At 37.7% G+C, this 15,787-nt stretch overlaps 1 protein-coding gene across 1 annotated transcript in view; it reads left to right on the top strand.

Annotated features, from left to right (window-relative positions):
* ROBO2 (roundabout guidance receptor 2) overlaps window positions 1-15,787 on the top strand; it is a 210,576-nt gene that overhangs the window by 79,560 nt on the left and 115,229 nt on the right. The window contains exons 6-7 of the mRNA XM_075542944.1: window positions 4,933-5,057; window positions 10,490-10,661. Coding sequence (XP_075399059.1) covers window positions 4,933-5,057; window positions 10,490-10,661 — 297 coding nt within the window. The remainder of the gene's footprint in view (window positions 1-4,932; window positions 5,058-10,489; window positions 10,662-15,787) is intronic.

Genomic DNA, 15,787 nt, shown 5'->3' with positions numbered 1-15,787 from the left:
TCACCTTTAAAAATTCAATTTATTGGTATTTACATAATAACCGTGGTTGTTAATACATAGGACACTTTGAAAATTAAGATAGCCCCTGGCACTCAAAAAAACACTCAGTGTTCATTATTGTTTTTATTGCACTAACCACTTCGTGGCACACAGACCTTTAACGCAAGGAAATGAAGACAGAGAATGCTTTCTAAACATGTTCAAGCCTACGTTAGAAATTTAGAAGCAAGGGATTATCAAAATGAAAAATTTTGACTGCATTTTAAGACACGAAGTCCGAAGTGTTTATTGTTATAGAATTTTTTAAAAGTTGATTCACTCAGGCATGAAATTATTCCCAAAGAGAGCAGCTGAGTGTACCCGTAACCACCCTGGGTGACATATTAATGCACGTAACTGCTGCATGACTATCTCCATGTGAATGCCTGCCATGGAAAGTCATGTTTCACTGTAAAAACAACTCTGAACATGATGTGATTAACCTGTAGGGTCCCCATCCCCTCATCTCAGAGCCCGGCTTGTGCTGGCCCCTGCATCCTCCTCTTGTTCATTCTTCTTATTTCCATATCCCCCACTCAGGCTCACCAGTGGGCATTAGCATCACAGAGCTGTCCCTTGACTTTGATGGAAGCCAGCTTGGACTGACTGCAGTATCAAAGCAAAATTTAGCAGGAATCAAATCTAATTTATTGTGCATTGTATTTAAATTCTCAAAACAGTTTTGAGAGAACCGTCCCAGACCTCTTGTCTTAATTGACCTTTTCTGTACTCTGATCTGAGGTTCTGGAAACTGCACAGCAAACTTCTCATGGAACTGCTGTTTTTAACTTGTCAGCGTCTATTGAGCACTGAATTTTACCACTGTGTTTACTTCAGCTCATTTCTTGCTATCACTGAAGCACTAAGGTATAATCACCAAACAGATTAAGCAAGAAGGTTATTACATCACAATTACAAAAGATTTGTCTAATGTTTTCAGGGTTTAGAGAGAACATAAATATGCATTTATAGTCTTTCTGTCTTAGAAAGAGATGGGAGTTGCCATTTCTACAATCAATATACTCTTCCCAAGTTGAAAATTCAACCTCTGTAATTCATGTTGGATTTCAGTGTGTGTTTTGAACTGTTGTCTTGAGGTCCTAATCAAGCTTTTGTGTATGCCATGCGAGATATGATAGAACTGCATTTTCTCTGCAGCACACTGTGTTACTGGGCTGTCTTGCTAAAACGGCCCTGCTCTGCCTGCTCCCTCCCCCTGGGGCCATCAGCAGGCTCTCTCTTCCTAGACTCCTTTCGCTGCCACCTGGCAAAAATATGGAAACTGGGAAGCATTTTCAGAAGAGTTATTGATTCGATTTTTAAAAAATCCCTCTAAAATATAAGTTTCTTCAATTAGTATCCCTTCACAGATCACAGTTCAGATATTGGGCTGAGAAAGAGAATCTGCAGAAGTAGAAACTATGGATGCAATTTGTATTGGCGACAATAAAGAAAGTATGCCCATTTACAGACACTTGAATACTCTTAGCATCTTGCGTCACCCTGATTACTTTAATCTAAAAAAAATAAGACTATTTTAGTTTCAGGGAGATCAGCATGCCTTCAGCTCTGCTGACATTTAGTGACATGGCACACTGAAAGTAGGGTGCATTCATAATCCCAGTGAAGGTACAGAATCAATGAACTTTGCCCAGGTGGATATTCCATAGAAGATTAGCAGGATGCTGATAGCTTTGGGCTATTGGAGTTTTTAAAAAATTCAGTATTGGGTAAAACTCTAGAAATTCTGATTGCCTTGATTCTGTTTTTTTTTTAACAACCTCCTCAGTGGTAAATATTATACTGTGATATTGCAGAATCCCTTTGTTGTTGTTGTTTAAGAATCCTGATGAATTGTTCACCCAAGCAGAAATTTCACATACATATTGTGTACCAACTTCATATGTTTTCCAAGTCTGGGGGTGTTCTTTTCTCAGACATCATCATCCCTTTCAGGTTGATCTTTCCCAAACACAAACTTAATTTAAACTATCACTCCTATTAGAGAAAAATCGAAGTATCTGCTGATTCAGTGGACTAGTGTAGAAATAACAAGAAGATTGCAAGAAGCAAGTCATCTTCTAAAAATGTAAGGCAACATACGCTACAGTCTGAACAGATTCATAAATCTGGGCTTCTCATGCTGTTAGGATCAGTTGTCTGTTTTCTGTAGTTATAGAGGAACATTTCTCTTTGTAGATGTTGCCTTGTGCCCTTGAAGTTTCTGTGTTGAATTAGGAGGCAATATAAATAGAACATCAATGCAAACACAGTCACTGAACATCTCAGTGAATTTTTTAGAAGAAAACAAATCCTTTATCTCTTCAATATATCCTTGTAAACCTGAGTAAGTGGTTGTATGCGTAGGAGGCCATCCTTAGACCTGCACTTATCTCTATCCTCGACTGACTGAAAAAAAACCTCAGGTGACGACCTTTACTCGACGCTGTTTATTGCTAGCGTAGTGTGAAACGCAAAATTTAGGGGTGCTGCCAGGTGCACCAGGCTCTGAAACTTAGACTTGTTTTCAAAGCCCTTCAATGCCCTTAGTTCTTTAACATAAGCAACTAGTTAAAGTGAAAACACATGATTATAAATGTCATGGTATAAACACAAGAAATGAGTTCTTATTTGAGAAAGAATGTATTCTGTGATAGCTCCTGTCTCCTGGCCATTTCCTTCTCTTTGCCAGTTGGGCCCCATTTGAACGTTCGGGGGTCTTTGTCCATCTCTTGCCTTTGTATTTGCAGTTACGTCGATCAGGTCTCACTTTCTTCATTTACATAAGCTTGGCTTCTAAGCAGACTGTCCAACGTATTGACGTACCTCCAATCCATGCCACCTTTAATGAAGAAATTTACAATAATTCGACTTTGTGTCTATTTGCAGGTATTGTTTGGAAAAAGAATTCAGATAAAGTCCTCACCTGATTTTTCATGGTTTTCCTACACCGAGTCCAAATCTATCCATAGTAACATTTATATAAGCCGGACCATCCAGTCCTGCTTCACTATGACTGCATGTTACGTTCGTTCCCCCTTAAGTGCCTTTGTATTGCTGTTGTTGGTCCCCATTATCTCTGCTCTGACTCAGGGACCCAATACAGAACTAAACAAAACACTCTCCTGTCTCACAGCACCCCTTGCTAGCCATGAGTTATTTCCCCGGTTTATCTGAATACTGCCTGGCCCCGATGTCCGGTGCTGTGTAACAGAACTGCAACAAGGGGATGCCTTTGAGAAGCAGAAGTTTATCCTCTCACAGTTTAGAAAGCTGGGAGTCTAAGCTGAGGGGAAGCCTTTTTCTCTCTGAGTCTCCTGGTTCCAGCCTATGCCTTGTGCAGGCACACAGGGTCCAAATGACATTGCTTTGACTCCAGCATATGCTTGGAGCAGGGACACTGGGTCCAAATGACATTGCCTTGGCTCTCTTTTTCTGAGTTTAAGTACTCGGTGTTCCTCCCTTCTTTTTCTTTCTTATAAGATGAAAGGGGATGTAGGTCATGTCCAGAGAAGCACATTGGCTCACTGGAGTATTGCATCCCACGTCAATCCTTTTACAACGGATGGACTTATCACATCAGATCACACATGAGATGACGGCATCATTTCATAATTACTAATGACAACCACGGCCTCATCAAGGTGACACATACAACTTGATTCATGACAGCACCCACCCTGCAAAGCACACGTTCATGTACAAACTTCTCGTAGCCACCAAAGCACAGAGGATTTTTCATGCTCAATATCTGTCCTGTGACGACGGCCTCCTCCTCCGTCCTCTGAGAACCCCTCTGCCCTGCACTTACCACACTCCTCCACATTTGTGGACTCCATTTGGCTTTGCCACAATTTGCATTTTCTGTGAGACTATAAACTCCTTAGGAATCCCTGCACTAAGAAGCAATAGGCTGGTGGTTCAAACCCCGTGAGAGGGGCCGCAGAATAAAAGCCTGCTCATGGTCTTGGAAAGCTCACAGCTCAGACAGCCCTAGGCAGCATAACTCCCTGGACACACTGGTGACAACCACGAGTAAGAATCTAATTGTGTTTTTCTATATAAGCTGTGTCATGACTGAAACATAGTTGCTTTTTAAAATATATCTGTATTTTTAGTTCCATCTAGGAGGGCATAGTAATTACCTGATGAATGTGTATTTCTCTGAATCATTGTAAAACGGATCAGGTCAACAATGTATGAACGTGTCCTTATATTTTTTAGCAATTTGATTTCTCAAGGTAAGCACTTCGCAAATAAACACTATCAATCATATTGATCCTAGTTCTACTAGACATACCCAGTATGTAGTACCAAAAAACCAACCCATTGTTAGAAGTCCATGGTGAGGCACAGCGCCCCTTCAGGACAGAGTAGAACTGCTCCCAGGGGTTTTGAGACTATGAAACAAATTGCCTCTCTGTTCTCCCACGGAACAGTGGTTGGCTTAGAACCACCCATCTTTCAGTGGACAGCAGAAGACTTAACTCACTATACCCACAGAGTGTCAATTATTGGAAAATCATCAGTATTGGTCAACAGGATCATTTCAGAGGTTGTTTAAGGGAGTAATAACTTTCTTTATCTAAAAGGCAAGGCCAAATAGGGAAACAATCTATTTTCATGAAACATATCAAAATATTATTAAACAGCTATTCTTATAAAAGTCTCTGGGCCACAGGGTCACAATATACATTTAAAATGTGTCTATGAATAAGTACACTTCTTTTCTCCTATCGGCGGGAGTGTTTGTGTGATGAGAAATGTGAAAAAGTAAAACGGGCAAGCCCCGGTTTGGCACCGACCCAGGCACCTTGTACCAGGTTCCTCTTGGATGTCATTTTCTTTGTCGATGGTTGATAGTTACACGCTTTCTCTCCTTCTAAATTGCAGCACCCCCGCAGTTCGTGGTTAGACCAAGAGATCAGATTGTTGCTCAAGGTCGAACCGTGACATTCCCCTGTGAAACCAAAGGAAACCCACAGCCAGCTGTTTTTTGGCAGAAAGAAGGCAGCCAGGTAAGTGTGAGGCTTGATGGCTTTTCTATAATCTGACCTCCTCCGGTCTCCGATGAGCCTCAAAATTGACCCAGCGGTCATCAACGTTGACTTTGCTCCATTTCTAAGGAAAAGAGACCCAATGCGTTTTTTAATACATAGGAGTAAACTGTTCTGCTACAATGCTCCCTTTTGTACACTCTTTCTGAAAGTGTGATTCTTATGTAATAAGAAAGAACCCAGTCTTCCTAAATGGTCTTTAAAGATCTAATCAGAACCTCTGGATATTTAAAAAATTGAGCAGGAAAATAATTTTTCTTTCTTGCATTTAGCTGAATAGGGATGATTTTTAAAATTTTCATCTAAATAAATTGCTTTGAATAGAGTCTGGAAAGCATTGAAAATATTTCCATCATTATTTAGCCTGGAGAACTTATTTTCATATCCTGTCATAGTTACGTCATTATAAATAGTTTTTATCATTGATATAATTATTGACTGAAGCATGATTCTATTTACAAATAGAATAGTGTTTGCATGATTTTTAATAAATTACTTCATGGTGGGGCTAGACAGGACATAACACAGTAAATGCAAGAAGGAAAGAGCTGTGGTGACCCAAGGGATCCTGGTGGTATAATCGTTATGTGTTGGGCTGCTAACCTGGAGGTCAACAGTTTGAAACCACCAGCCACTTCTAGGGGGAAAAATGAGGCTTTGTACTGCCATGAAGAGTTAGTCTTGGAAATCCACAAACACATTTCTACCCAGTCCTATAGTTTTTCTAGGAATAGTATTGGACCACCGCGGTGGCAGGGAGGGAGTCTGGTTTCCCCCTGTTTAAGTGCTTGACTGCTATCCCAGGGATGCGTGGTGTGAATGCGTTCAGGAGCTCCCCGTAAAGACCGCAGTCTAGGAAATCTATGAGACAGTTATTGTCGGTCCTGTAGGGTTGCTATGCGGCAGAAACATGTTGACAGTGATGAGCCTTCCAAAGGAAACTTCCGTGTTGCCTTTGCTGTGGCCTGATTTGCCTTTTCCAGGGCCTGTGTCTTCACTAAAATTAACTGGACACAGGACTTCTTTTATTCAAGACTTAAGTCTGTGGTGGGGTCACTGTTGCGCATCTAATATTGGGTGGAATTTCCAGCCTAAACCAAATGACACATTCTGCTTTGACTAAGAATGTATGCGTTCATTCCTAGGGGTGACAGAGATTCTTATTTTAGACTCCTTAGCAACCCCCCAAAGATGCACGATATCCTTAGGAAGACCCCCAGCTATTTTCTTCTCAGCATCCATTGCTGTTAGTCCCTATTCTGGAAAGTTCCTGAGGGAACAATGGACTCCACTGTTAAAAGGACCAAGAAATCTAAAAAGTTCGCCAGAGATATGTCTATTTTAGACTATATTAAGAACTTGTTTGTTAAAAATAAAATCATGTGTTTGCCTAGAGAGCCATCTGTTTGCTCCTCTGCATCATTGTCTCTAATGGAATTGGGATCGTCCCCTTGCTGGAATGCCCTGAACTAGCAGGTGTAGCATCTCAGTCTCTGCACAAATGAGGTTGACCCCTTCCTCTACTCTCCTTTTGTGCATCCACGCATCTTTTGTTTTGTAGGAGATGCAGGTGGTGATGGGAAAGAAGGTTCAGTTAGAGTCTCTGCTTTATCTTAGTTCACATCAGATTGTTTTACATCTCTACTCACAGACACTTTCTGTTGTTGATCTTTAAACTTGAACTTTGGGATGGAAGCATTCTAAATTCTAAACTGAGTTTAAACCAGTGTGACCTAGTTAAGTACACATATACACGCACCAACACAGACACACACTCTTACTAATTCACTCACCAAAAAGGAGTAAATGCAAAAGCCATCTCCACACATTTTTTTTGCACATTACAATGTTTATAGTTGCATTTAACTTCAAAAGAAGTTGTTTTCTTATTCTGTGATTTTAGGAAATGTTTTACATTACACGAGTTAGGAAAACTACACCCTTACGATGGATCAAATAATTAGAAGTACTTTATTTACACAGTGTGGCCAAAGAAACCATGATATCATATTCACTGCCTTCATGTCAAGGCCGACTCATCGTGACTCTAGAGGACGGGGTGAACTGGCCTATGACTTTCACGACTGTAACTGTTTACAGGAGTAGAAAGCCTTCAATCTGTCTCCCGCACAGAGGGGCTGGTTGTCTTGAACTGCTGACCTTTCTGATTACATCACCACCATTCCGTATCCACAGTTGCACTAGGGCTTCTGTGGTAAAACAAGAGCATTATAAAGATACGGATACAAGACATTTAATTATTATCGATGATATTTTACTACGTTTGCTTGCGCGATAAAGTGCCAAGAAAGCCTGCCGTGTTCCTATGTTGGTACAGCTGTATAAATCAAGCAGAGTACACGCCTTCTGAGTTATTCCTCACCTAGAGTGACCCTTCAGGGCTGAGCAGAATCACCCTGTGGGTTTCTGAAGTTGCAGTCTTTGTGGTTACAGATCACTTTCTTTTAAAAATCTATTTCTATTCCAGCCACTTGAGGATTCGAACTGTCAACCTTTGGGTTAGCAGCAGATGCCATAACCACTGACTGCATTATCAGGCCTCTTTGTATGTCAATTATATCTCCTAAAATAACTAGATATCTTAGGGGCGTCAAAGAGTTTGTGGGAAAATTCCATTAATTTCATTTCCCACAAACTTTTGAAGACCTTCTTGTACAAAATAGTACGTACAAATATCATGTAAAAAAAAGCTACATTGTCTTTTAGTGACTTTGAACCCAGAGGAGCCCTGGCAGTGTACTGACTGCATGTTGGCCAGCGAGCCACATGGTTCGCTGTTTGAAACCACCCGCAGAGACACACTGGGCTGTCTACTCCTGTAAGCAATAACAGTCTCGGGAACACACAGGGCATCACTGTGAGTCAGCAGTGACTCGTCACTGGTAGTGAGTTTGGCTTTGATTTTAACGGTCAATTAGCATTTAAACCCCGTTTTATTTTTCCTGTTATTTGGCGAAGTGAAATATGATTCCAAAACAATTAATTAGAAGGGTTACACAAATTTGCAGTCTGATCATTTTATCTGAGTGTAATCTTAGGTATGGTTTGCCCCCCTTCCCTTCGTTTTTCTCCCTCTCATCACAGAGAAAGAATGAGAACAACGTAGAAGTGCTTGATCAAATTGTGAATTTTCCCATCACACAGATGTTTGATCATATTGTGAATTATTCCATCATGAATTGTGATATTAGAAAAAATACATTGGTCTTACTGTCTCTCGTATCCAATTTTTACAGTGATCTATGACTACCCATCAGTACAAAGAGTTAAGAGCCTGGACTTAATGGTCCATATGCCTCGATATGTGTTGAAAATGCCAATTAGCACTAATAGGGTACCCAGGCGCTTCGAGGCAAGAGGAGCTCTGTAGAGTCCCTGGTTTTCCCTTGTAATCCTTTTTCTTTTGCCTAGGTCGCACAAGCAAGGAATAAAGATGATGGGTTAACCTCAATCATATGCCATTTTCCATGTCAACGAATCATTTAGAAGGTGGACTGATATTACATTATAGAGAAAGAGATCCCAGAGTGAATTAGACCCATCTGATGTATTAGTGCTATGTAAATTAGTATTCTAATGGATAATTTTAGGAAAGTGCACACTTTGAGTTATCGTATCATTTTCAAGTGGCTTTAAAATGTAGACTCTGCTCTTTTCGATAGTTTATTTCAGTAATACGTCTGGTTGTCACGGGAGAATTAACTTGTACTCAAATGACGCTTCACCTGCGTGGAAATGTCAAGCCTCATACAGTAACACAAATTTTATAAGAGGGCAATAGTTTTTGGAAATGATACTCCTGACATGCTAGCAAACATCACCTTTTAGCAGGGACTTAATAACATGGTCATGTTTATGCAAAGTGGCCTCATAGTGCCACACTTGAATCTAATAAAGTGGACGTCCATCACGTTGCAATAAAGAGAAGCACTTCTAATTAAAGTAGGACATCATTTGCAGGATTAAAGTCATTTAGCGTAATTGAAAAGTGTTAATACCCTATTTTATCCTCTTCCATTGGTATTACTTCAAGGGTAAAAACATTTTAAGGTGAAAATGTGTCTTGTGCCTTTAATTGAATGCTATTACCTCCTGATTGTAGCGTATTGAAACTGTTTAATTACAAACCTGGAAAATTAATTACTATATTGAGAAACAGATCCCAGAGGGTTATAATGTTCTCTTTTGTAAGTAAATACAACATAAAAATTGATATCTCCTTATTTATAATCCACCTTTGAAACATAGCTCAATATGATTTATTATACCCAAATGTTTTCCTTAATTGAACAACAGTAAAGCAACATGGGTCATCCAGGTTACCATGACGGATTCCATTTGAGAAATTTTAAAGGTTTTCAGTTAAGGCATATGTATTTATTATTATATATTGGGTGATTTTATTTTTAAGTTATGCTATATAATTTTTAAGCTTGTCACGTATTTTTTTTTTCGGAAACATACCACATTGCATATTACTTTCAATAACTTAGACAAGTTCATAGAGCCTTCGGTTAAGTAAAACCCTCTGGTGGCCCTACTGAAAGCTTACAGCAAAGGAAGATTCAGCTGCCTGGGTCGGTTTTAGTCCCACACTTTTGCACACCTTTAGAAGAAATTAACTTGATCCCATCAGTATTTCAAATGATCAGAAGAAATGCTATTTGATTTTTGGGGGTCTTTGCAGCTTATCAAGTACAGAGACAGTTCATATCACAGTCCTGATCTTCCTGTATTATGACTTCAGGCAGATAAGCGTTATTTCTGCCCATTTTACAGATGAGGAAACTAAGTCTCAAAGATGTAAACTAGCAAGCAAAGGGCCTAGACTAAATTAAAAATGCATCTATTTGAAATTATTGATGACTGCTTCATCTACTAGAATATGCTTAGTTCTTAGAGAAGATATTTTTCCATGATTTGGAAAACATTTCCAAGTAGATCTCACTGTATACCACTTACTAATTTTAGTTCCCCCTTTCAAAAGTCCTCCCTGGGGGACAGACAACAGAAAAGGGGGTGAAGGGAGACACCGGATAGGGCAAGATATGACAAAATAATAATTATAAATTACCAAGGGCTCATGAGGGGGTGGGGAGCGGGGAGGGAGGGGAAAAAAGAGGACCTGATGCAAAGGGCTTAAGTGGAGAGCAAATGCTTTGAGAATTATTGGGGCAGGGAATGTATGGATGTGCTTTATACAATTGATGTATGTATATGTATGGACTGTGATAAGAGTTGTATGAGCCCCTAATAAAATGTTAAAATAAAAAAGTAATTTTTCAAGCATAGGTCCCATGATTATAATAGCTGTTGTTATTTCATTGCTGAGTGAGAAAAAAATACTAAGAATATTGTGCTTGCTTTCACAGAACTTGCTTTTCCCAAACCAGCCCCAGCAGGCCAACAGTAGATGCTCTGTGTCGCCTACTGGAGATCTCACTATCTCCAATATCCAGCGTTCTGACGCGGGCTACTACATCTGCCAGGCCCTCACGGTAGCGGGAAGCATTCTGGCCAAGGCTCAGTTGGAGGTTACTGATGGTATGATATCATTACGATGATGATTGCATCTTATGGAAATAATTATTTCATTTCAGCATGCACATCAACCATGTTACTGCTTTTCTTCTGATTTCCTAACTCATTTAGGTGAGCACTGGTTCTCAAAGAGTGATGCTAGATAAAATACCATCTTGACTGTTTTACAATTCCTCTTGATATTACATAATTTTTTTCTCAAAGAAGAAAATACATCCCACTTTACCTGAAAAATATCTCAATGCATTATGTAAAACGTGTGGTTTATATTGGCAGTATATTAAGATGTGTACTATATGAGCATGGTCTTATTTAGACTTATGATGACATAATTGCTTCTAGTTGATATTAATGATTTATTTTATTAAAGGAGGAGGAGATATAACCTTTAATATTATCAGTAAAAGCAGAGCTATGTTTATGGGTAGCTAATTATATTATGAAATTCCTTTGACATTTTAATTATACATTCACTAAGTTTAATTAAATGCCTAACAAAGTACTGATGAATGCTAAAATTAAATTTATCATTTTCACAAATATACTATAATTCTTAATGGAGGAACCCAATTTATAATAAAATTTGAAAGAGTAGGGTTCTGCATAATCTTAATTTCTCCCCTCCCCACAATGAGCTAGGTTGTCATCATTGACAGCTAAGTATTTTGTGATTCTCTTAGCATTAACTTAATCCCTGTCTTTTGATGTCTTAAATAAAAAATAATTTCATGTGCTATTATATGTGGGGGGTTGATATTATTTTGTTTTTCTTCTAATGATGCCTTCTAAGGTATTGTAGCTTTGGTGGGTGACCTCTCTAATCCCCATCCTTCCGTCCTGCTGGCAATTCAATGTGCTTTTATACAATTCAAATTTACATGTAGATTAAAAGGTCATTTAAAATGAATAGAAAGGCAATATTTTTTAATACATGTCCACGGCGTTGCCGGATTCAATGCCATATTGGGAATGGGGATAAATAGAGCAGACAGACATTGGCTTGGAGGACATTGAGTTGTTAATGGCTGCACCTGCTGCTGCTGCTGCAGAGATTCACTGCAACGGAGCTGATAGAAGTCAGGTTCAAGGGTAATCATGATGAGAATTTCTTCCATTTGATGGGAAAGTTCTTTGATCTTTTGTACCTTGGCTTTTCTTTAAAAGCAAAGACATTGCTAATCATTTTAAGTCCTTGTGTGTTCTATGCTTCATGAAAAATACCAAGGTACGTATACTTGGGATATAAATAGTCTACCCAAATAACAATTTCTATTCTGCAATAGTGTACAAAATATTCCAAATATAATGGTAGCGATCTCTATTGCAATCTAGTCACTTATAGTATATTATGAAAGGTAGAATTAAAGAAAGAAAAAAGGCTATAGAAGAGGCAAGTCATATTTTTGACAACACAACTGAAAAATTGAAAGGCAGTTGATAATGACTGATGCTTTTAAATGGAATTCAATTGTTCCATCTCAGAAATAGTACTGCATCTAACTTCATTTCTGATTTTGAAATTAGAAGACCGGTCACCGTGTGGAAATCTGATGGCCAAGGTGGCTCTAGACATTTTAGTGCAACTGACTTGGATATTCATTCCTACATTGATTTTTACTTAAGTAAGCAATCACTGAGTCAAGCTCCTTTGGTAACCACCATTAAGTGGAGGTTATAGAAGTTATTGATTTTGACAGCAAAGATATCTAACTTGAAGATCTCAATATGTATATGCACGCATATAGTACAGAACTATACATGATGGATATGTATTCATCTGTGCGTGTGCCTATTTCTAAACATCAATTTTCCATATTGCCTAATAACTTACAATTCTATGCATAGCTTCCGATTTTTCAGATTGGTTAGTGATTTAATAATTCCTGAGGTATCACTTTCATTTGGAACATTTGGCATGATCTATGCCAATCTAGAGTCAATTGAACTTCTAGTGCAGAATGAAAACACGTCATGCTGAGAATAAAGCAGACGATTAATTATTCTTCCTGTAGCACTGTTTCTATTGCTATACTTTCGCACTCAGACTTTTCCCCTCAAAATATTTTTGACTCAAGGATTCCTGTGAGATGCAATTGCTTATGGTGGGCAACGGTGCTGTGCTGAGTGAGAATTTTTATTAGTTGCAGATTGAGCTAAGAAGTTGCAATAAACTTGAATTTGAAAGCATTCTGATAAACGAGTTGCTCATGAATTCATTGGCGCTGTTTTTATGTCTTCTACCCTCATGTTTTTCTTTCAGGTGATTAGGCATTATTATGAATGCTCCATGAGGTGAACCAATAGAACTTAGAAGGAATAGAGAGTAGAAATGTATTCATTTCTTACATGGGCCATAAATATCATACCATGATCCTGTATGAATAGTTTATTGAGGATTTATAATACATGGTTAGTAAATATCACGGAGTTATTCACAGGTCACTGGAAACCCTAAATGTTCATTTAACCTTTGACCCGAGTGTCATGGAAACCTGTGGTCCTCTTTCACCCATGAAACCCTTGAAACTGAACATTCCTTCTGGCCAGGAGATTTTCAATTACTTTATCGATCAAGTTCATTTAAAATGCAATGAGCTGCTGTGTGTGAAGCAAGAAAAAAAAGAAAGAAGGGAAAAAAGGAGGAGAAGGTGAGAGAAGAGAGAGAGCCTAATTAGTAATGATTTTATGGATAAGAAAATAAAGAAGAATGTTATAAAAAATTCCTATAGTTCCACATCGGTGTTTGATTTTTAAAAAAAGTAACATTCTTTAATATATAAGAAACAGGTCTACTATGGTAATTTTAGACTCATTTTTAAAACAGCAATTGAAAACAAATAGGGCTTCAAAAGTTATGAGAATATTCTATTGTGTTTTCATTCATTTTTTACACATACTGTTTGCAGCCATTTTAGGAAATTGTGGGGTAAATTCTATTTACTTAATGATTGCCATATGTGCCATGGTTTTACAGTGATATTCTTCTACAGTCTCTAAAATTTTACATACTTCTAAAATGAGGATTTTAAAAGAAAAGAATGAGTTAAAAAACAGTTTATTCTCAACCACAAGTCTAAAGTTTGGCAGTTTGAACCAGCACAGTTGTAATATAATGTGCATTAAATCCTGGAAGAGACAAAGTAAAGTTTTCATTTAGAGTTATGATAATTTCAAAATATATTTATTTGTGTTTTAAGTGAATATTTACAAAGCAAATTAGGTTCCTTATTAACCATTCTTATGAAGCTTATTTTTGACTTTTGTTACAATCTTAACGTGTTGGTGTTCTCGTAATTTTCAGTAAGTCTGCTTTGTTTACAAGAATACACTTTTCCTTCTTGCAGTTTCGCCTTTACCTTTAACTAAAAATGTTGAATATTTGGTTGCATACACATGATTGTTTAAGGAGCATATTTGTCATGTGTCATTTAAATATATCTATTTATCTATGTATCTATGTATCTATATATCTATATCTATATCTATATCTATCTATCTATCTATCTATGTATATATATATTACACAGCTAATCTATTGATAGGGCACCTTTAGGAGCAGCTTCCGGGTTAAGCGCCAAGGGCATATTTGGGTAAAGTCTTGGGGGTTTCTCTAGTCTGTCAGTCCAGTTGGTGTGACCTTTCTATTAGCATTTTGTTCTACTTTTTTCTTCCCTTCAATTCAGAATCGTGTTACTTTCCTGATGAGAACTGGCTGGAGGTGGTACCCAGGCACCGTCTAGTTCTTCTGGGCTCCGATTAGTTCTTGTGGGCTATTAGTCCAACTATTAGTATTTTCCTTGGGTTTTCTTTTATGCTCATCTGCTGCAGATGAACAGAGCCTGAGAGGTGCATCCTAGCGGCTCGCTTGTTACCTTGGAAGAACCCAAACACTGCTCACAAAGTGAGGCTTGCCAAGGTCGCCTTCAGGAAGGACCTCTGTCACTTGACTAACTTGTCAGCAGACACTATGATCTGAAGCTTTTAAATCGCTTACACCAATCTTGGGAGTTGTTTGAACAGGTCTGGAAAATCTTTGTAGCTCTACCTTCTACATGCTAAAATATGTTTTGAATGTTGTTGAAATAATTTGGGATGTAAACTTTTGGAGAAAGCCCCTAAAATAGCAAGACCATATCAGACCAATTGCTTCGACAGAGCAAAGAATTATTAGCAAGTAAAATTTAAACAGTTTACATTGGAAAAGTATCTAAGGGGTTCCTAAATCATTGTTAAATAATTCTGAAAGTCCTGAAGCTGAAGCAACTACTGTAAACCTGAAGCAACGACTATAAAACAAGATGTAGTAAACAATAACAAAAATACCGATCTAAGCATTTAGGAAATTATGGAACGTTTACTCCAAATGACTATAGGAATGGGTACATTTATATGTACTATAATTTTGCATTGTCTGTTGTTATATATATAATCTCACAAAAATGGTGTCACAAGACTGCTATTTTTCCTTAATTGCAAGAATGAGTTAAATTTGAATCAGCCAAATGCTATTTAAAGACAAAATGTTATGATTTTTCAGAAAGATGTTACCTAAATCTGATATTGTAAGCGTAACTGACCCATTTTAATCAATTTAAAGGTACCATACAAATGGAATTTGAAAGTCGAAATAATTTGTGGAACATATATTTACAATAAAAGCAAATATGAAATTTGACTCTTCCCTTATATTGCTTCATAAGATATCTTAAGAAGGTATATGAGGGATAAAATAGACATTTTACGCATGATTGCTCTCAGCTATCTGAATTTTCCTTTGAATATAACCATTCTAAAATATGATAATCTATCCTGCCACTATCTTAATTATATTGTTTAGTACCATCAAATCAGTTTGACTCATAATGATCCCATGTGTAAAGTAAAAATGCCCCTAAAGGGTTTTATAAGCTGTAATATATATATATAATATATATTATATATATTATATATATATACCTGTTATATATATATATATATATATATATATATATATATATATATACCTGTATATCTTAATTATAAGGGCATTAGCAGTGCTGTTGTGTAAGCACTGCACTTTGGTCACTTCAAAGGAGAAAGATGAGGCTATATAGGGTCACTATGAGTTGGAATCAGCATGAAGACAGTGC

This window comes from Tenrec ecaudatus, chromosome 2, assembly GCF_050624435.1.
Source record: "Tenrec ecaudatus isolate mTenEca1 chromosome 2, mTenEca1.hap1, whole genome shotgun sequence".
In the NCBI taxonomy this organism is placed as follows: domain Eukaryota; kingdom Metazoa; phylum Chordata; class Mammalia; order Afrosoricida; family Tenrecidae; genus Tenrec; species Tenrec ecaudatus.
Note: the sequence above shows the minus strand (reverse complement) of the source record. Positions and strands in the feature narration are given on the sequence as shown.